Source organism: Camelus bactrianus, chromosome 26, assembly GCF_048773025.1.
Source record: "Camelus bactrianus isolate YW-2024 breed Bactrian camel chromosome 26, ASM4877302v1, whole genome shotgun sequence".
NCBI classification, from domain to species: Eukaryota; Metazoa; Chordata; class Mammalia; order Artiodactyla; family Camelidae; genus Camelus; species Camelus bactrianus.
The window spans coordinates 30,353,919-30,374,470 of NC_133564.1; the positions used below are offsets into that span (position 1 = coordinate 30,353,919).

At 39.9% G+C, this 20,552-nt stretch overlaps 1 protein-coding gene across 1 annotated transcript in view; it reads left to right on the forward strand.

Annotated features, from left to right (window-relative positions):
* The first annotated feature begins 95 nt into the window (after positions 1-95).
* The window catches only part of ADAM9 (ADAM metallopeptidase domain 9), a 69,141-nt gene continuing 48,684 nt past the window's right edge, over positions 96-20,552 (forward strand). The window contains exons 1-4 of the mRNA XM_010958041.3: positions 96-447; positions 8,076-8,173; positions 10,927-10,985; positions 19,273-19,351. Of these exons, the coding sequence (XP_010956343.2) occupies positions 357-447; positions 8,076-8,173; positions 10,927-10,985; positions 19,273-19,351 (327 nt within the window). The 5' untranslated portion in view covers positions 96-356. The remainder of the gene's footprint in view (positions 448-8,075; positions 8,174-10,926; positions 10,986-19,272; positions 19,352-20,552) is intronic.

Consider the following 20,552-nt stretch of genomic DNA (forward strand, 5'->3'; position numbering starts at 1 on the left):
CTTCCTCCAATGGGTTCTCTCGACCCCCGAAGGAGGCGGGCCTGGGCGGGGCGGGGGCGGGCCCAGGCGGGGCGGGGGCGGGCCCGGGCGGGGAGGAGGGTGACGCGCCGGGCGGACTGGTGCGGGTCTCCGCGTCCGGATAGAAAGCCCATTTTCCCGCCGTGAACGGATTTCTCCCTACGTCAGTGCAGCCGGCGCCGTGTCGGGAGCGAGCTCGGACCGGGGCCGAGTTGCGTCAGTGCGGAGCGCGCGCTTCGCTGCCAGTTCTGGGGCCCCGGCGGGGCTGGGAAGCGGTGGAGCGGGCGGGGGTAGGGGCGACGAGTGTTTAGTGGAACCTGTCGAGGACTCCGGCCGAGATGGGATCGAGCGCGCCCTCTGGGACCCTCTGCTTCCAGTGGCTGCTGTTGTTCGGCTTGGTGAGCCCAGCCCTCGGTGGGGCTCGGTCAGGTGGGTGTCCGCCCCTGGAGACCTTCGGGATTTTTGTTTCCTAGGGCTGGGATGTTTGGAGTCACCCTGTGGTGCCTGGGGGTGGAGGGGCCTGGCCTGACGACCGGACCTGGAGTCGGGGAGGCGGAGCTGCTTAGCCGTGTGAGGACAGTGTTCGGGACCCCCAAACCCTTCTGGGGTTCCTCGTCCTCCGTCTCCTGCTGGGCAGAGCCTTTGGCGGTGCGCCCTACCCCCATCTCGTGCAAAGCTGGGTCCCCAGACCCTTCCTGGGCGACTCGGGACCCTGACCTCGGGGACTCGGCTGAGAGCTTTGGAGGCTGGGTGCACGCCTTGGGCTTGAGAAGTGCTCTGATAAATGGAGCTTGGTGTTGCTTGTAGAGTAAATGAGGCCGGGAGATGGAACTTTTGCTCCAGGTTGTCATGATTTGAATTTTTGATGTCCAGTTCATTAGCGGAGTCACCCGGAGGTACATAGAGCTAAATTTAGCGATAGAATAAAGAAGAGGGGTGGGGAAGATTGCTTATTTCTCTCGGGCCATTTTGTTGTAGTAAGAATACTTCTTTTTTGGGAACGAAGTGCTACATTTATTTCTATAGCCAGTGTTTTATTTTCGTTTTTCTTGGGTTCGTAATGTCTCAAATCCAGACAATCCTTGCTTGCTCTGCTTAACTCACAGGATTGCCGTAAGAAGCAAATCATTTATGTAAAATCACTTGAATTGTGAAACTTCCCTTGAATATGTAAGGTATTTACATTGGACATGCCCAAACCTAGTGGAAACCGGTCGCTAAATTCTAGCTTCTTTCTGGGAACAACTTCTTTATTTGTTTTGGCTCCTGTACTAAATTATTGTTTGCATGGCTGTTGTTTCTTTATCAGACATAGAGTGTGATGGAGAATGGGGGTCTCTACTAAATCGTAGTCTTGAGAGTTGTTCAAAGGTGATGATGGGAGGTTTCAATGCAGGACTGCCGACCTTCAGGAAACTAATTAGTTATTTTCTTATCTTTGGTTTATTCTTTCTCAGTTAAGTAAATTTGCCCTATTGCGGGCATTTTGAGGCTCTCAGTGCTGAAACTTTATTGAATGGGAAGCTACCAGATCTTTTCTGGTGAAGACTATTTTTGCTGTGGTATTCTCCACTAGTTAACTTTTACCAACATTTAAGGGGAAGTTTACACATCTGGAATTTTAGTAATCCATGATTCTGTTTGCAAATACTATAAATAAGACTAATTTTGATGTTTATGTATGGATTATTACATACCTGCATATAGATAGTTGGAATATGCATTTATTTTTTCACTGTGGCTGTAACAGTTTATGACCAGTTCCTCATTTCAAAATGTATATGTTTTCAAAAGTTAGTCAGCGTTTATCAAACTCCTGTAAACCCTAAGGTCAGTGCTTGTGGAGGGGCACAGCGTGACCAAAGGTACTAAGTCTCTTTGAGGGATGTTGGGGAAGGCTTCATCTAGAAAGTGATATTTGAATTGATCTATATAGGCAAATGGTCAAGTAAAGGAATACGAATGCATGCTAAGCAGAAGAGAGAGTTTTTGCATGAGTATAGAGGGGTGAAAGGACATGACTTGTTAGGGAATGATGGGAATAGCGCCAGAAAGTCTTCAATGAAGGGGAGGCAGGGGAAAGATAAGGTGAGTTGGGGAGAGTCTTCTGTGACTCTGTGGTTTGGACTTTACCCTGTAGCAAGTTCTTTGGGCAACCAGGTTTTTAAATAGGGGTGTGTGGTAATTGGATTTGCAGTTAATATAATTGGCTACCCAGTGGAGGGTAGACTATAGGAGGGAGAGAGAGGCCGGGAGAGACCAGTTAAGAGGCTTCTGTAATAGTCTGCGGTGAGTCAACTCATGTTTCCCTACGGGAATGTTCTTCCAAAGTCAGCTGACTGAATTTTTGCAATACAGGATGTTTAAAACATGCACTGAAAATGCTTTCCCCTAATGAAAAAGAGGAATTTAAGTACTGAGTAAGTATCACCCACACATCAGTTACACTAGGAGTTAAATAGGTTTCAATAGGATTTCTGTTACCATTTAGAACATTGTGTCAATGAGGAAATGCAGTATAAATTCCACAAAGCTGACACTTACAGTAAACTTTTTTTTTTTTTAAGCTGGGGCTGACAAAGGTAATTTTGTATCATTGTGAAAAATAGCAAAAGGAATCTGGTATGAAACCTCATCCCATTTTCTCTTTTAAGGTAGTAATTGTGATGTGCAGATCTAGAATTTTTTTTTTAAACTAGAATTCTAGAGGAAATGAATTTTAAAGCTTACTCATGGTGAATCACTATAAAAGAAGCTCATGGTAAGAACTTAGGTTCATACTAATTTTGATTTTAGGTGCCTGTGGGTTATTTGAATTTGGTATGTTTGCGTTGGTGCTACAAAGGAGGATGTAGTCTTTTAAATTTAAAGATAATTTGGGTTTCACACTTTTATGTAGAAAATAAAAACATTTACAACTAAAATAAGTACAGAACAAGTTGCTAGGTTCCAAGACAGTTTTCAAAACACACTTTAAATTTTCTCTTACCAAAGTTGACTTTATATTAATTTTTTTTTGTTAAAAATCCTGGTTTATTATAGAGTCCCCTCCAAGATGCAAGGTTTATGTAACTGGAAACTTTTTTGAAATAGCCACAGGCTCAAATGCAGATAGCCTCGTGATATTTCTTCCTTTTGTTTTTTTTCCCTCTGATTCTTAGTATATGGTAGAGTCTTAGGGTCTTGGAGCCATCCTTTGCGTCAGTCGTACGGGACTGCCTCACAAGTAAATCTAGTCCTCTTAGTATCACAGTAACTAACCCCCCATGACCCTACCTTTGAATGGGACCAGCGTGGACACAACCAAATTTGAGTTACACTTTGAATTGCATAGTCTTGTTTACATATCAAGATATTATTGTAGTTTATTTTTCATTTTGCGACAGTGTTATTTTAGTCAGATCCTTTTCCCAAAGTGATCAGATGTGGGGTAACACATCTTTTTAAGAGTAAATTTGGGAATCTGAGACATGCATTCAATTTCTTCAGTTTTTAAACACGCGGTTGTTTTTGTATCTGTTTATATTGATTTTAACCTAAGAATTAGAGTATTTCAGCTTACAATAAGTAGAAAGGGTGCCACCTCCAGACATTTGTCATATTGTAGGACAAAAACCCATCCCCGTACATGGGAAATGCCTCTTTCCCTTTGACACATTTTCCTTTTAATGAGATTTCTTTATGGTTTAACTCATTTTTGGAGGGTTCCCCCCCACCCCTCCTCCTTTAGTAGCTCCTCGAGTAGAGCCCTGGAGAGCCTGTACCACGTTCACTGACACGTCGGAATCTTGTTAGGAATAGACGTTCCAATCCCAGCTGCTTAAGAGGTGAGAGTAAGCAGTCTGTGGAATGGCAGTAAAGTGAGAGAGAGTGTTGCCATTAACGTGACCAGTGTGGTGAGCCAGGTGGGTTTGTGGAAAATTGAAATGAAAGATGCTGATCATAAAAAATAAAGCAGATTTTAGGTTGTATATGCTAATTGCCAATTATGAGAGCTATGTGTGTACAGCTGTCAAGATCAGAAGAGGTCATTTACTCAATACACATCTTTGGAGAATCAACGGTTCCAGTGCAGGAAACACATGATGAGTAAGACTGCCTTTTGTTTCAAGAATCTTAAATTCCTTGGTAGAGGAATTTAAATTCTCTAGAGCTTTAAATCTTATAAATGGTGAGTGTTTTTCCCAAAGGACCACTTGCAAACAAACCATAGCAGACGTCCTGTTTCTTTTTGAATGGAAACATGGGTAAATGTAAAAAAAAAAATATATATATATATAAAACACAAAATGTAAGCATTGTTGGACATAGCAGTGGAAATTTTAATTGTGTTTGAAGATAGTTCTTATATATAATATATGTTTATTTGGGATTGGCCTTGGAACGGAATGGAAATACATGGCTCAGAGTAACAGTGATTTCTGGATCTAACAACAATCTCTCTTCAAGAAATCGTTCAGACAACAGATTTATTCATCCTGTATGTGGAACCCAGGTTTATTTTCTATAGTGAAAGTACTTAAGGGTGGCTCTTTGTTTACATAGTAGGCGGAAGGAAAGGCGAAAATCCCCTGGCTGAGGGTTCAGATTTATTTGCTTTGCAATTAGGTAGAATTCTTTTCACTTATTTCCCTCTGCTGCAATTGTGATCGAGAAAAGCCAAACTCTGACAGCGGGTGTTTGCAGCGAAGTAAGGATTTGTTGCAGGGCGCCAAGCAAGGGGGAGAGGGAGACAAGTCTCAGATCCACTCCCTAGAGTTAGGGTTTTTTTTTTTTTTTTTTTTTTTTTTTTTCCTTTAAAGGGGAAGAACAAAGGTGCCGGGATTAACCATCATCCTGTGACATTTCAGAGTAGTGCTTCTGGGAGTCAGAATGCCTCTGGTTTGTGATTATCTGGCCAGGTTATCCATAGCTGGGGCCTGTGATCTCTTGCCCTGGAGAAACACCCTGAGTTTGTTGATGGTCCCTACAGCAGTCTTACTACATCAACGATGTTATCAACATTAGTCATTTTAGTTCTCTGACTGGTTGATAAGTATTAGTTAGCACTGGATTGCGGCCAGAGGTGACCAGAAAAGGAGTAGAATTTTAGATGGAGAGATTCATCATGAACTCCGTAAGGGAACTAGCTTTTAGGGGGATTCAGTTTCACAGATACTGTTACAAACCATAGACTTCTTCCAAAACACAGTACATAAAAGTATCTGTGGAGGTAGAGGAAGAAAGAAATGCAACGAACACGAACCTTTTCCTTTCTTTTACTATGTTTAAAATGCTTTAAGTTTCAATTCTTCTTTTTATTTCCAGCCCATGTTTTCTGGTAATGGGATTTTTTGATGGTGCGCTTATCCTGTCAAGTTCTTATATAACAGTTTGTATTTTCCACAGAGCTGGTTGTACTAAGATTTTCGTTTTCATTGTGAACTATATACCAGTGGTTTTCAACAAGTGATTTTTGCCCCCCAAAGTCATCTGGGGGATGCCTTTTTTTTTTTTTTTTTTCCTTTTCAGTTGTCACACTCGTGATGCTTTCTGGCCTATGGCGGGGCAGGCTCTTGGACGCTGCTGGCCATCCCACATCGCACAGAAGAACACCCACCACAAAGAATTTCCTGTCCCCAAATGTCAGCTTCAGTGCTGAGGTTGAAGCTTTACAGTACAAATAATGTTGATGCGCTGCCTTTATAGTGACATGGGAAACTTGTTCTTTTGATTTCCCATGAGAAGTTGCTACCATTTGGAATTAAAGACAAAAAGTAACAGGAATTGGGGGGAAAAATCTATGCAAGGTAGGAACAGGAAAAAAAAAAAAAAAGAGCCACAATCAGAGATAAAGCAATTTGGAAAAAAACATAGGAAGGAGGATTTTCATACAACTAGTGTATATTGCTTTTGAATGACAGAACCAAATATGTGCATTTTTTTAATGGTGTTTTAGAACTCCTTACGGAGCTCAGAAAGTGGATGCTTGGATTTTAAAACCGAGGAGCCAGTATCAGAGTAACAGCTCTTAATATAGAAGTTATTTTTGGGTGGTATAGTTTTGAAAGCCTGTTAAAAATAAGTGATTAATTGTGGCTCCAAAACAAGAATTGTGCTTTAAAATGGAAGAGAGGAAAGAACGTATCTTGTATTCCTATACCGGACATTCGTTCTTTGCTAACAATCTTGGTGAAAGATTCATAGTTTCAGTCCTGGCCTGAAACTGGCTGGGTGACCTTATAAAGTCACTTATGTTTCAGAATGAGAGCTATTTCAATATGTACCTGCTCATTTTCTTAAAATTATTTGATTTACACTGTTGTGTTAATTTCTGGCGCACAGCATAGTGATTCAGAGATATATACATATATATATATATATATAAAATCACCTATCTACACGGTGTTGAAATTTCCCTGATTGTCTCAGAATTTGTTTTTTTCTGTTGATTTATTTGAATTGGGATCCAAATAGGTTCAGCTCTTACATTTGGCTGTATAGCTCCTTAATTTATAACAGTCCCCTCTTCCTCCTTTTCATGGTATTTGTTCAAGAAATTCCACTTAATGAACTTCTTTCCTAAATTGATCCCCACTGAGTGGAGGCTGTGACTCTGTCCCTCCTGTGTACGCCATTCTTAAGCCTCCTCATACCGAATCTGATTTTGATATGTGGAAATGTAGAGACATGTAAATTTTTCATCCATGGTCCTTAGATGGTGACCATCTACTGCATCACATTCGCTGAACAAACATGTGCCATCGGCAGTGATGCTGGAAGGAGAAGAATAGGTTGTGTAGAGTGTATGAGAGACTAGGTGTCAGCATCCAACCTGGGTTGTGTCTTCCTGAGGGATTTCCATGGGCCATTTTAGTTAAATCCAAACTTTGCTGAAGTGATGACTATTTTTTTTCCCCTAGGTATCTAATTGTTTTAAATATGTGATTATATAACACCTTTAATAATATCAAAAATATCAAGAATACAAAATTAGAACCTAACAATAAAACTCCTTATTTAGAGATAAATCCTCCTTGACCATCTCAGTGACAATGAACCAGAAATGGCTTTCTGCTCGTTCTTTCATTCAATTTTTTTTAAAGTGGATCTTACTTTTTTTTTTAAATTGAAGCAGAGTTGATTTACAATATTTTGTTAGTTTCAGTGTACAGCAAAGTGATTCAGTTATATATATATGTATTCAGACTTTTTCATTATAGATTATTATAAGATATTAAATATAGTTCCCTGTGCTATACAGGAAGTCCCTGTTGCTTATCTATTTTATATACAGTGGTGTGTATCTGTGACCTCCATACTCCTAGTTTATCCTTCCCCCCACACCCATCAAGGGATGACTTTAAAACTCAGGCCCCACTTAGATGCAGTTTCACTGTGTGGGGAGCTGTACCAGATTGGAACTGGGAGGAAGTCTTGCATGCTTGTCCTGAGTTCTTCATTGTTAATGAATTTTATCTATTCAAGATTTTGTTTATAGGACAGATAATGGCAATAATTTCGTTTGAGATAATTACTGCATTGTTAAGTGTGCATTTCTTAAAGTTAATCCACCAGGAGTGAAAAGTAACTTTTCCCTCTTATTGTCCTTGGCCATTTCATAGAAGTACCCCAGTGCCATCTGGGATGTCATTCACGTTGGGTGAGGGTGTGAGATGAGAGAGGAGTGAATGGTGCCAGGCTCTACATGCCTTCCCTCCATACCCTCCTCCAAAAAAAGTAGTTTTTTTTTTTCTTTTATTTATACCTTAAGATTTCCTTTAAGACAGAGGGTTAAGGTTTATAGCAAAAAATTGTTTGAAAATGATTGCTGTATGTATACTGTTTGGATAAAGGCTGACATCCTTTTCTAAGAAATATATTTCTTCCCTGCTCATACTTACCTGGTACATTGCTGTTTTCCTATAAAACTTCATGTACGTATATTTTTATATGGGAATGCCAGATGATGTTTTCAGTGATTTGAACGTTCAGCTTTTGATTTCCATTATATTTTGGAACTGTGTAGTTTTTCGGGTTCAGTTGTTTTGTAACATTTGTTATTCCCTTTTCTGTAGGTTTTCCACAGACCTCACATCTCTCTTCTTATGAAATTATAACTCCTTGGAGATTAACTAGAGAACAAAGAGACGCCCCTAGGCCCCATTCAGAACAGGTAAGTTGTCTCTTGAGAAATATGGATGTATTTAAATTTCACTTTTTTTCTTTTTTTTAAGACAAGGGTGTTAGTTTCAGCAGTGATTTCCCACGGTGATTTTGGCACTGATATCCATTGCACATTATTCTGGTCATAGCGACATATGGACCCTTAGTAGCTTTTTTTTTCCCCCAAAAAACAAAATAATCAACTTGAAACATAACAAAATGAAAAAGTCAGATGAGGAAAATTCTATGACCAGGGTAGGATGCTGGTTACATAGTTTTCTGACCCTTAACTGACTGGCGGTGGTTGCAGTGGTCTTGTTATAATAAGGATTCACCTCTCTCTTCGCGTGTAAAAGGTAGAATATTTCATGCTGTACCGTCACTGACACTGGAGAATAGTAGTGTATTATATGCATATATTTCCTATCTGGGAGTGTTTGCTCTAAAGTGAGTTTTATCTCCATATCAGAAGAAACATACTATGCTAACGGGGTAACCAATGACCCCAAATTATTTTTTATACTATTTTTTCTTACTGTAAAGTTCAGAAATAATGTATTTGGTTATCAACGGATTGTACAAACTCTTCAACTTTATAGAAGCATAATTTAACTTTATTGTAATTAATTTAACAGTAACAGGTAGTGAGAGAGAGAGTTTAGTTTATTTCCCTCTGAATTGCTGATCTATTTCTAGCTATAAGGTAGCTTGTGCATTGTTTTGGGATGAGACGTAGTGAAGAGAACACTGGAGTTAGCATCAGGAGCTTTTAGTTTTAGCCCTCCCTCTGGTTACTAATTGGGTAGATCATTTGTCTTCACTTACTTCTTTTTAAATGAAGAATAAATGACTCTAAGATCTCCTTCCAGAGGAACAATTTGTAGTTTTTCCTTGTTTTGCTTTTGAAACTGGACATGCTACTCTTTGATTTTGTTCTGCCTTTAGAATAGAATTCATTTGTGTTTTCTTCTTTTTTAAATTATTTTTTATTGAAGCACAGTCAGTTACAATGTGTCAGTTTCTGGTGTACAGCACAATGTCCCAGTCAATTTGCATTTTCTTTATTGTTTTTCCCCTTTCCTCCACTTTGTAGCGCAGGGACTGTGTTTTCCACGTTATGGTGTCTCTGATGATCTTCATCAGACCGCACACATTGAATACTTGTGGTTGTAGTATGTGTCTTGCGGGCACCCCGATAAATACTTGGAGAAGAGTTGGAAGCCCTACTTAAGCACAGGGGATACGGCAGTGAACAAAACAGATAAAATCCATGCCCCTTTGGGGCTTCCATTCTCGTGGGTGGAGATTAATAACAGAGATTACTTAAGATGCTAATAAGTGCAGTGGAGAAAATTAAAGCAGGGAGGGGAGCACTGGAATTGGGGGTAGGGGTGATGGGCTGGGGGCTTGTGTTTTTTAATAGGATAGTCAGGGAAGGCCTTACTAAGAAGGTGACCCTTGAGCACAGTGAAGGCCAGAAGGAAGGGAATGAGCAATCGAGGCAGATATTTGGGGAAGAATATGGGATCATGAAACAATTCCTAGACTCTCAGAATTCTCAGAGGAGACGACAATGATGTTTTTGCATCCTACGTTTGGCTGAGAGCAGAAAGGATAGAAAGGCACACTCCAGACCTGTGGCGATGGGAGGGACTTGGTATTTTGATGCTTCAGTGGAGACGGAGGCAGAGAGCAGAGTCCTGAGGTCCGCACACAGGATGTGGAAGTAGGACCTGGATCTCGGTCTAGAGGCCCCAGAAGTCAGGCGTTGAAGTGCCCTAGGAGGGGGGATCCTGCTGTTTCTTGGCAGAATGTTAACCCAGAGGCCCGAAGCAGTAGGGAGACTAAGAGGACACTTCTGATAATATTCTTATTTGTTGATTCCTCTATGAGCATCGGTTCTATTAGAATTTAGGCAGAGTTGAATCCCCTGGTTCTAGAGATCACATTAAGGGCTCTGGTTAATGAAATGGTGAGTTGCTGGGGAGGATGTTTTAGTGTTTGAGGTGGAGAAGAGGACCCCGCGAGCTGAGATGTGTAAGCACAAGTGGCCTTATCTCAGCTCTGTTACTCCGAGACGCCACCATTGTGAGGCACACTGTTATTTAATGGATCTCTAATTAAGAAAGAAACAGGGGGGTAGGGGTATGTAAGCTCAGTGGTAGAGCACATGCTTAGCATGCATGAGGTGGTGGGTTCAGTCCCCAGTACCTCCATTTAAAAAAAAAAGGTCTTAAAAAAAAAGAAGAAACAGAATGCTACCCATTTGACTGCTACACCCATGTACAATGTGTCCTGATTTCACAGATGTTCTTGTGAGGGTAAAAGTGTCTTCTAGAACCATTGAAATGTGTTATGAAGGTATAAAATCATAAAAATGTATTAATTCGTTCTCACTTTTGGATAACCAGAACAAGGGATAATCTCTTGAAACTAAGAGGTTCATTTCCTTTAAACAAAAGGAAGACGTACTGGATGGACTTAATAAAAACAATCCCTTAAGTTATAGCTCAATTATAAATGAATTTAAGAAAAGTTTAGATAAACATGCAGGAGATTTTCTGTAATAGGTTATTAAAGGAAGGTAGGGATGAGCAGAGTATATTTTTATTATTTAAGAGCATATTTAAGGTTCTTTCATACAATAGTTTCAGTCAGATTATTTAATTCAGGATGGAATTTCCAGTGTCCTATAAATACCTGTTGTTGAAAAGTAATTTAGAAGATAGTGTTTTACTGTTCTTTTCTCCTTTGTGCATTTAGGTATCTTATGTCATTCAAGCTGAAGGAAAAGAGCATATTATTCACTTGGAAAGGAATAAGTAAGAAATTTAATTTACTTTGGCTTTTCAGTAATGTTATTTTTTTTTTTTTCCTTCAACAGTAGATTGGTTTCTTTTCTAGTTAGATGTTGCTCAGTGGAGTGATAAAAAGGTGAGAGTGATAAGAGTAGAAGTATGGAAAAAGCCCCACTTTGCATTTCTGTGGACATTAGAGCAAAGGAAAATAAATCTAAATTATAGGAGGAGAAAAGTTGTATTTAAGAAAACTTTTCAATCATGATTGACCCAAGAAACAATTGAGCAGGGGGTAAAGAAGTCTTTTTTTCTCAGCGGAGCCCGGATGTCCAAGATCAAGGTGCCAGAGGGGTTGGTGTGTGGTGAGGGCTCTCCTCTTGGGTTGCAGTTGGCCACCTTCTGGCTGGTGCTTACAGGGCCTCTCCTTAATCTGTGTGCATGGGGAGGGAGGTGGATGGAGGAGCAAGCTTTCTGGTGTTTCTTCTTATAAGGACACTAATCCTGTTGGCTCAGGGCCCCACCCTTATGACCTCATTTAATCATAGCTTCCTTAGTGGCCCCATCTGCAAATACAGCCACACTAGGGGTTAGGGCTTCAACATAGGAATTTGTGGGGGACCACAAATACTGAGTCCATAACAGTAGTGTCTCACTCCCCTTTTTAATCTTTTCCCCTCATCTTGGCATGTTTTCACCTGATCCCACCTTGGTAATCTGTGTTCTTCTGCTGCCTTATTGAAATGCCACGCTTCTGACTGTGCTGAGCTCCCCACCTTCCTGTGGTCCATCCTGTGCTCCTCTCCCTTTTCTATGTAGCAAAACTTCCAATATCTTCAGTGAGAGATCTCAGGAAGAAAGTCACCTAACAGTCCTGCTCGCAGTGAGATGTGAATGATGGGATGGGAAATGCCACTCAGAGTGAACCAGCAGCCGCAGCAGCAGCACCTGGGAGTTTGTTAGAAATGCACGCTCTCCAGTCCACCCCTAGAATGAAGCAAGGTTTGGGGGAGCTGTCACAGCAGCCTGTGTTTTAACAAGCCTTCCAGATGATTTTTAAACACCCTCAAGTTTAAATAACACCTTTTATCTTAGAAGAGAATGCTAAGCCAAAGGGTGTGAGATGTCCTGGGCAGGACTTCAGGCAGTGTGACAGATATTTTCAGACAGAGAGGCTTTCTGTGTTGCAGACACTGCACCAGGTGCTTTTAAGTGTATTACTCATTTCATTCTCACAAGACTCCTGAGATCCTGCTTGACTCCAATGTAATGATGTCATTATGCACAAAAATCTAATAGCTATAAATATTTTTTCCTGTGCTTTCTGTAGGAGATGTAAGTTAAAATTATTTCAATAAAATAATAGTTCCTTATGTTTGCCTAGTCTTCAGCTTGTAAAGCGTTTTCAATCACCTTTATCTCGTTTGTCATATTGTTGTGACAATTTGGTTGTAGAGCAGTGTTTGTGGTCCTCGCTTTATGCAAAAGAATATGAAGGTTCAGGAAGGTTAGTTGACTGACTTAGCATCACATAGTTTATAAGAAGGGCACAAATCCAAGTCATGTGACTGGAAATCTAGTGATGTACCTCTGTGTGCTACATCTGGTCTACACGCCTGTGCTTCTTGAATTGGTGGGCAAATGATAATTTTCCAGGCAATTGTCAGAGTTGCCAGGTCTTTGTGTATCTTTAAAAGGTAGTCATCAAAGCTAATGATCACAAAAAACAAGTTAGGATAGTCTATTATTATAGCTATCAGTGAAGGAGTGACTTTATTTGAGTAAATGCTTATTTTTTTCCTCCCATTGCCTCTAGAAAAATGTTCTTAACTTTCTTTTTAGGATCACGAGTCCCTTGAGAGTCTGGTAAAAGCTGTGGAGTTTCCTTGTAGCTGGGTGTACCTAATTATTACCGTTGGGGTATTTGGCAGGGATGGGGGTTTCTGGGGCAGAAAACAGCACACCTTTTCTCTTTCTGTGCTGGACAAATTTAAAATACATTCAGAGGGCGAGTTAGATAGAAGGTGAAAATAATCACTTTTCTTATTAAGGACTGGGTTGGAGGATTTATCATGGAACAAGAGCCTGATGGACCTGCCAGTCGTGACCCCAGGGTTAGGCAGATTCAGCCACTCCCGTCAGCACAGCACAGTGGCAGGCAGCTCACTAAGGGGACTTTCATAAAGGTCAAGGATACAGGACATCAGGACGAAGAAAGCACAGGTAATCAGGGCTTCAAAAACCCCCAGGCAGAGCCCCCCAAGGTCCTTTATCAGTTGCTGGTATGTGCTTTGTCTTCAGATTACAAACCACTGAGACATGAGGGAAGCCTCGGCTTTCCAGGGTGGCGCAGGCACAGGTTTACTGGAGGGGTCTTTTTACACTATCCCGGTTATGTGGCTAAAGCCTGGCTGTGTTACTGATTCAAATGCATGCAAGCCATCAATCTCTCTGTCTCTTAAACAGTCTAGACAGTCTGGTCCTGGAGTTTAGAACTTTAAATGGCGCATCATAATTCACCAGCTAGCACACTGCCTCCCTGACTTGTCCTTAAGCCCTGGAGATAAGTTTGTTGCCGCCCCAGTTCTGCTGCACACAACAAAGATTGTTTGCTTGACTGAACTTTGGCCAGGCTGCTGATCCTTCTCCTGGGCCCATCTGTGCACTCCTTGGAAAATCCAGTTTTAGCAAGAACCCCCCACCTGCAACATGTGATCAAGTTCCTCATCCTTCACCATCCCCCCCACCCCCGGTGATGTCTGATCACCGTGGCCCTTCCTCAGTAAGAATCCGTCAGGTGGGTTTAGCCAGAGCCTCCTTCACCCCTCGTGTTTCCTCGTAGTAATTTTCCATCCACTAACCCTCACCCTGCTCATTGGGTACAGATTCCCACCCCCCCGTGCTGTGTATGGAGTTGAGCCTGATCTCTGTCCCCCACTGTAGAATCCCACTGCAGTGATCCCCATACCTTTGTGATGGTCTGAATCAGATCGGCCTCACCGTCTAACAAGTGTCATTGACTGTATTTTTTCTCTGACAGTCATGGTGCTGTGACTCGAATAGGATCAGATTCATCACTGGACCCCCAGACCTCTCACTCTGGACCCTAGGTACGCATGTCTGAAGCCTTTGTCTTCAGTCCTGACAAACTGATCGGGGATCCATTGGTGAGTCTGACTCCCGAGCCATTGCTCTGGGCAAACGTCTGTTGAAGCTGGTAAGGACCGACTTGATGCTGAAGGTGTTGAGTAGACTGAGGCTGGGTTAGAGTCTCGGGCTTCTTTCAACAGCTGCCTCCTGGGCTGGCAGGCCTTCTTGGCTCCTTGCTCTGGGTGGGGATTATTCCCTGGCTCCATGGGTTGGAAGTCCCTTCTCGACTCTGTGAGTCTCCCTGTTGGATTCTGTCTTCTCCCATTGGAACTTCTCAGTCAACTGAAACCCCTCTTCTCCCACTCCTGCTGACTCTCTGCTCTGCCAGCTCTGTCTGCTTCCTGTCTTGTTGGCATGATTTTACAGAGGATACTTTGGAACTTTGTTGGTCTCTTTGGGAAACTTGAGGTCTCCCCAAACAGGCTCCTCGAATACTTCTCCCCCCATTGCTTCTGTGCCTCCTCTTCCCACTGTTGGTCTTCCCTCCAGGTCCCTTGGGTCCTTTGATGTGTCCCACTTCAAACCCCACCTCCTCCATCCCTCCGTCCACTCCCTCCACCCTCCCCCTTCAGACTTTCTCTTCTCAAGAAACTCAGGTACCCCTGAAAGCAACGACTTGAGTCTGAAAAGAAGAAAAAAAGGCTATTTAGAAATAGAACTGAACGATTTGTCCACTCACATGGGCTTTGGAAACATCCAGACAGCAGTTAGATGTCTCCTGTCACTCACCTAAGGTTTAGACCACGGTAAAAGAAGATTTGTCGAAAGAAAACCTTTGGTAGGCAGGTAATCTTAATTTGTTCCATTCACCAGAGACAGTTCAGATGAAAATACAAAGTGGAGATAAACCATGAGATTGTATGACTGTTTTACTGACTCCTGGCTAGAATTTTAGCATAAAAACTCTGTTATTTGTGTCTATACGCTTGCGTATGTCTACGTATGTACGTATGTTATAGATGAGTGATAGTTTTCTGCCCCTGGGTGGTATTGTATGTTAATTTATAAAATCCCTTAAAGAGTTCTATTCAAATTGCCTTAGAGATAAATGAGCATTTATCAAAATTGTTTTCCTATAACTCTGGAATACAGAAACTAACCCAAGTGTTTTTTTTAAGTTCAAGAGATCTCAAGTAAACTTTTCGCTAGCTTTTAAATTGTTGATACAATTGTCTGTCAACTCTGACAGCTTCAGAGTTGTCAGCATTAAATATGTTATGCAGATATATAATTTTTTCTATCTACGTTTACTGTTCAAGCAAGCTTATGTTAGCTTTACTAGATATTTAAGGCCACAAATTATAAATCCATACTAAGAACACAATGTATAGTAAAAAAGTTGCTTGATGTCAAGCATGACAGTTAAAAAAAAAAGGGAAGAAGCATAAATATATAATTTTTTAGCTCTTTGCTTTTATGGTTTTTTTTTTTTTTTTTGATACTGGCCTGATTTGTCAGAAATCAGTTTAGGAGAAACAGCTTAAGATGGTGGATGGCTAGCTTTGTTTCATTAATGTCTCATGAAATTTTCATGAGTAATTCAAGCCTAATTGCTCAGAACAAGTAAATTAAATAGATGTAAACAGGATAAAATTTTGTAAATGCTTTGCAGTAGTAATTATGTTTTATATCTCCTTAAAAATAGCTTCAAAACTTTTTTTGTATCTTGAAACCTTAAAGCTATATAGTAAGTTGAAGTTAAAGATGGGTATCTGTATCTAGACAATTTCCAAATAAGATAAAATATTGAAATATTAACTGCTGAAGATAAATTTGATTGTATTTACTTTTGGCATCTTATTTTTATATGGTATAGAGAAGCTTAATATATTTGGGTCTGTTAATAAGCATAAGAAATTGTACTGTGGGAAAGACACGTCTCTAGAAATTATGAAATGATGTATTCATGAATTTTCTACAAAATAGTAGTATGTAGCAGGCAGTTTGCTTCCTAATTTTTACTGAAAATTCATGTCACTGGTGATTAAAAATCTCATCAATATGTGTGAATTAAACTGCTAGGAATAATAAGGGTAAAGAGAAAAAAACTATGCAAGGAAGGTGTTTTTGATAAGAAAGAGTATGAAGAATGTGTTTTGCTAAGGGGAAAAGAGAATAATTTTGACTTAAAGTAGAATGACTGGTTGTTCCAGAATAAGAAAGAAGAAAAACGTAGGACAAAACCTAAGTGATATAAGAAACATTTTTTGGGAAGTTTGTGGAAAGGAATCTCTCCTTGGGTAGTCAAAGTTGGCTAATATTGGATGGATTTATTTGTAAGGTTTTTTCTTTTTTTTTTTTAAATTTGCCTTAGCATTAGTAGTACACTGATAACAAAAAAAAAAAACCAGAATTTGATGTTCTCTCTCTATTAAAATGGCAAGTTTTTTTTAGTTTATTGGTTTGCTCTAAATAGGAAATTGTAAAAAAAAAAATTGTTTTTCTTTACCTTTAAAAGTAAAGGTATTTACTTAAAGTAAACAGCTTGGGAAGAAGAGATTTTGTGTTTTTAAGGTAATTTCCTGTGTGTCATGTCTTTATCAGCTCTTTGATTATTTAAGAAAACCAAATCTCAATATTAAAAAAGCTAAGTTTTTTTTTTAATAACTATGTAACTTTTTGTATTTGCCTTTGAAATCTTTTAATTGTGACTTTGGTTAAATGGACAGCTAAGTGTGTCACAGTGACACCTGTAATCCTATTAGTCAATTGTTCAAACATGGCATATTTAACAGCTTCCTTAAATCAAATTCTAAGTGGAATCTTTTTGACGTCAAACTAACTGAGATTTCCTAGATGGCTCTTGGAAAATCGCAAAGGATTTGTCTCTCTCCTTATAAAAAAGGAGATGTTTAGCTAATTAGGCTTGTTCGATGTGTTAAACACATCTTATTTTCATGGCAATATAGTTATTTGCATAAGTTCAATAAAAATCTGTTCTCCTTGTAATGAGAAACAATTGGAAACCTTGGTTTTATTACCATGGCTTTGATAGGAATGTCATATTTGAGAATGATGTATCGAATAAGATATGATTAGATAGCTTTAAGGAACTAAGGTTGATTTTTAAGGAGGCAACTTAAATGTTTATACAGCTTCCCTTGGGAAAACCAGGCTTAGAGGGTTTCCTGCCTTACAGGTGAGTCAGGAAGGTCATTTCTGGCAGGCCCAGGAACCTCAAGATATTTTGGGGATCTCGAGAAGAGAGGAATTCACCCAAATCTTTAGATATTTCAGGCAAAATCTAGTGGTGAGTGCTTGACTTGGCTTCTTAGCCTTGAGAAGCTTTTCAGAGTACAGTCAGATTCCTTATGAAATGTCCCAGCAAAGCAAACTCAGACAAGGACCTGTGTGGTCAATCACCGTTTTTGCTGCGCTTAATGTAAATAACCAGGCCAAGTTTAATGAGACCAGACTTACTTTTTGCGAACAAATTAGTGTTAGTTTGATTATCTTTCACAGAAATGGGGGTGGCTGTAGAGAGAATGTTTTTTGTTCCGATAGAAAACTATAATGAACACCCCTTGATCCTTGCATCTTGAACATTTTGCCAGCTTTCTCAAATCCCGAATTCTTCTGGTTTTCTCCAGTATCAGGCTGCAACTCTCTAAATTAGCAATTCCAATTTTTATCATTTCTGACTTGGAATCATTGAGAGCTAAAACTGTCCTTATCCTGAAGCTCTGCAGACCGCAGCTGGAAGACCTGATAGAAACTTCAAAAAAATTATTACAACAGATCACATATGAGCAGCCTTCATACTTCCTGCTGTCTGGAGCACTCAGGAAGTTCATCAGAATATCTCATGCTATTGCCAGAGACATTCAAACTGCAAACCAGGAAGATTTGTCAGATGGTCAGCACCATCCTCACTCTGCCATCTGAAGATGCTCCAAACTCAGGTCTGAAAAATCCTGACCGCTGCCCACTCGACTCAGAAACTGGATTTCTGTCTGTTAATCTTTGTTTTTCTTTTATTTTCATAGCAACTCCCCTCATTAGATTCCTGACTGCTGGCACCACCCAGCAAATATCCTCTACTACCAAGTTCCAATAAATGATTCAACTGGTCTGTAATGAACAAAAGACAACTGAATGAGGAAATGGGCTTGTGTTACTCAGAGGAAAGAAGAATGTCTCTTCTTTTCTTGAACAAGAGGGGAGACAAAGACTCTTTGCTTGAGCAAACTTTAGTCAGGTTTCTGAATCTTCTCCTAGGTCCATCAGTGCGCTTTGCTGTAAAATCTAGTTTCAGCAAGGCCCTCTACCCCTCCTCACATATCTGATCACTCTGGATGTCTGATCAGGTTCATTATCCCCTCCCCCTGCCACCCCCACCCCCTGCAGTGATGTCTGATAACGCTGGCCTGTCTTCAGCAAGAATCTGTCTGGTTGGTTTAGACAGGATGTCCCTCACCTCTGATGTTTCCTCTTAGTAATTTTTCATCCAGTGACACTCACCCTGTTCTTGGCTTTCAGTTCCCACTTGGCCATGCTGTATTTGGAGCTGAGCCGGCTTTTTCTCCCCATCCCCCTGTAAAATCCCTTTGAAGTGGTCCCTATACATATCTCAGTGATAAAGTCTGCCTTACCATCTTCAACAAGCGTCATTGGGTATATTTTTCTCTAACAGAGCTAACCCTGTCTTTACACATGAAGTTCACACCATCCATCTCCCTTAACATGGCAGGAAGCTTCAGGAATCAGCAGTAATTGTTTCCTCTGACAGCTGACACGGATTTTGCCCCTGTACTTAGGCGGTGAAGGGAATGAGTGCTGTTTCTTTATATAGGACATTTAAAAGAGTAAAATAATTTATTTTCTTTTAGAAAGATGATGTGCTATATAACCTAATTTATACTTTCTCTATGAGATGTCTCAGAAAACTTTTAGGATGTTACGTGTATTTTTTTGCAACCAGCATTTTATAACCATGAGAACAAATGTGCAGCCTAACTATTCTTTATGATGGAGCAGTGCATGTGATTTCAGATGCCAGTCCGTTTATGAGCTTTTAGTTCTATGATAGCTCCTTCTTTAATAGTTTATCAGGTAAATGTTTTTATTCCTGCACATCTTTCTGAGGAGTAATGCCTTATGAATTGTGTTCTTAGTTGTAAGTAGATAAAATAATTTTAAATGTTGTGTTTTATTCCTCTTGCAGAGACCTTTTGCCCAAAGATTTTGTAGTTTATACCTACAACGAGGAAGGGGCTCTGATTGCTGACTACCCTAATACACAGGTAATACATTTTCCTCTTGATCCTATAGCAGAATTTGAAACAGTTATAATTTTAAAGTAAGTTCTCTTCTAAAGGTGCTTAGGACTGTTACCTTGGTCTACCCCCAAGGGCCACCTCTGATGTTATAACATACGGAATTGTCCTGGGGTAGAAGTGGTGAGTGCATTTCTGTAGATTAAACTGTACCTTACAGCTCTCCTGGTACTCTGTAGTCAAGTGTTCTTTTACAGAACAGGAAAATAATCTTCTATTTAATGATAATCCTTACTGATTATAAGGGGGAAAAGTTTGATTTATTTTTTATTTCTGTTTATTTTTTACTAAAAGTTAATACCTCTGAATGCACATCTTTCTCATTTAACCATTAGATTTGCCGTTAGTACTTAGTAAAGAACAAACAACTTGTTTGCGATTATGTATTCTAATTTTTTGCTAAAAACAGTTCTTTTCTAGAGAAGTATGGTCCTCTTTGCATCAGAGAATAGAGCAGTCTTGAGGACAAAACTAGCCAGAAATACTTGAAATAATTGACAGATGTCAAATTTGGCTTTATGTGTTATTTAATTAGAGCGTCGACATTTCTAGTTTTATTTGGAAAGAGTGTCTTACAGTCTTTTTTGGCAGTTAGGTATTATATATTATTTTCTTTTGCTGTAGTTTTCTTAAGAAGTCTTTGTTTTCATTAAACATGTATTATTTTTCCCCTGAGCTTTGTAAAGCTTTGCTAGCTGGAATTGTTTATGTGAGTTATGCACTTTTGCAGCACTCTTCAAATAAATAGAAGGCAAAACATTTATTTTAGATTAATTATTTGTACTTTAAAAAAACAAGGAAATGCTGACTTAAACCTATCATTTTTCTGGGCCATTTTCTAATTCCTTTATCGTAGTATTTTGTTTGTCCATTTTTTAATAGCAGAAGAGTTAGAGGAGCTTAAATGTACGTGATAGCATAAACCAGACCACACATAATCCATTCATCCATCCAGCCAGCCATCCATCTGAAGGTTATTACAGCATGAGACCAAAGATCACATAATTTATGCCACTCCACAAAAGCAGTGATCTTAAAAAGGCTTTTTTTTTCCTTTTGGAGAGGTTTCTTGGCCTGGATTTTGGTGACACACACTGCTTGGACTTGATTCCCGACTCTGTTATTGTGGACTGAGCACCGCTTATTAAAAAGTGCATCTTTGCCTCGG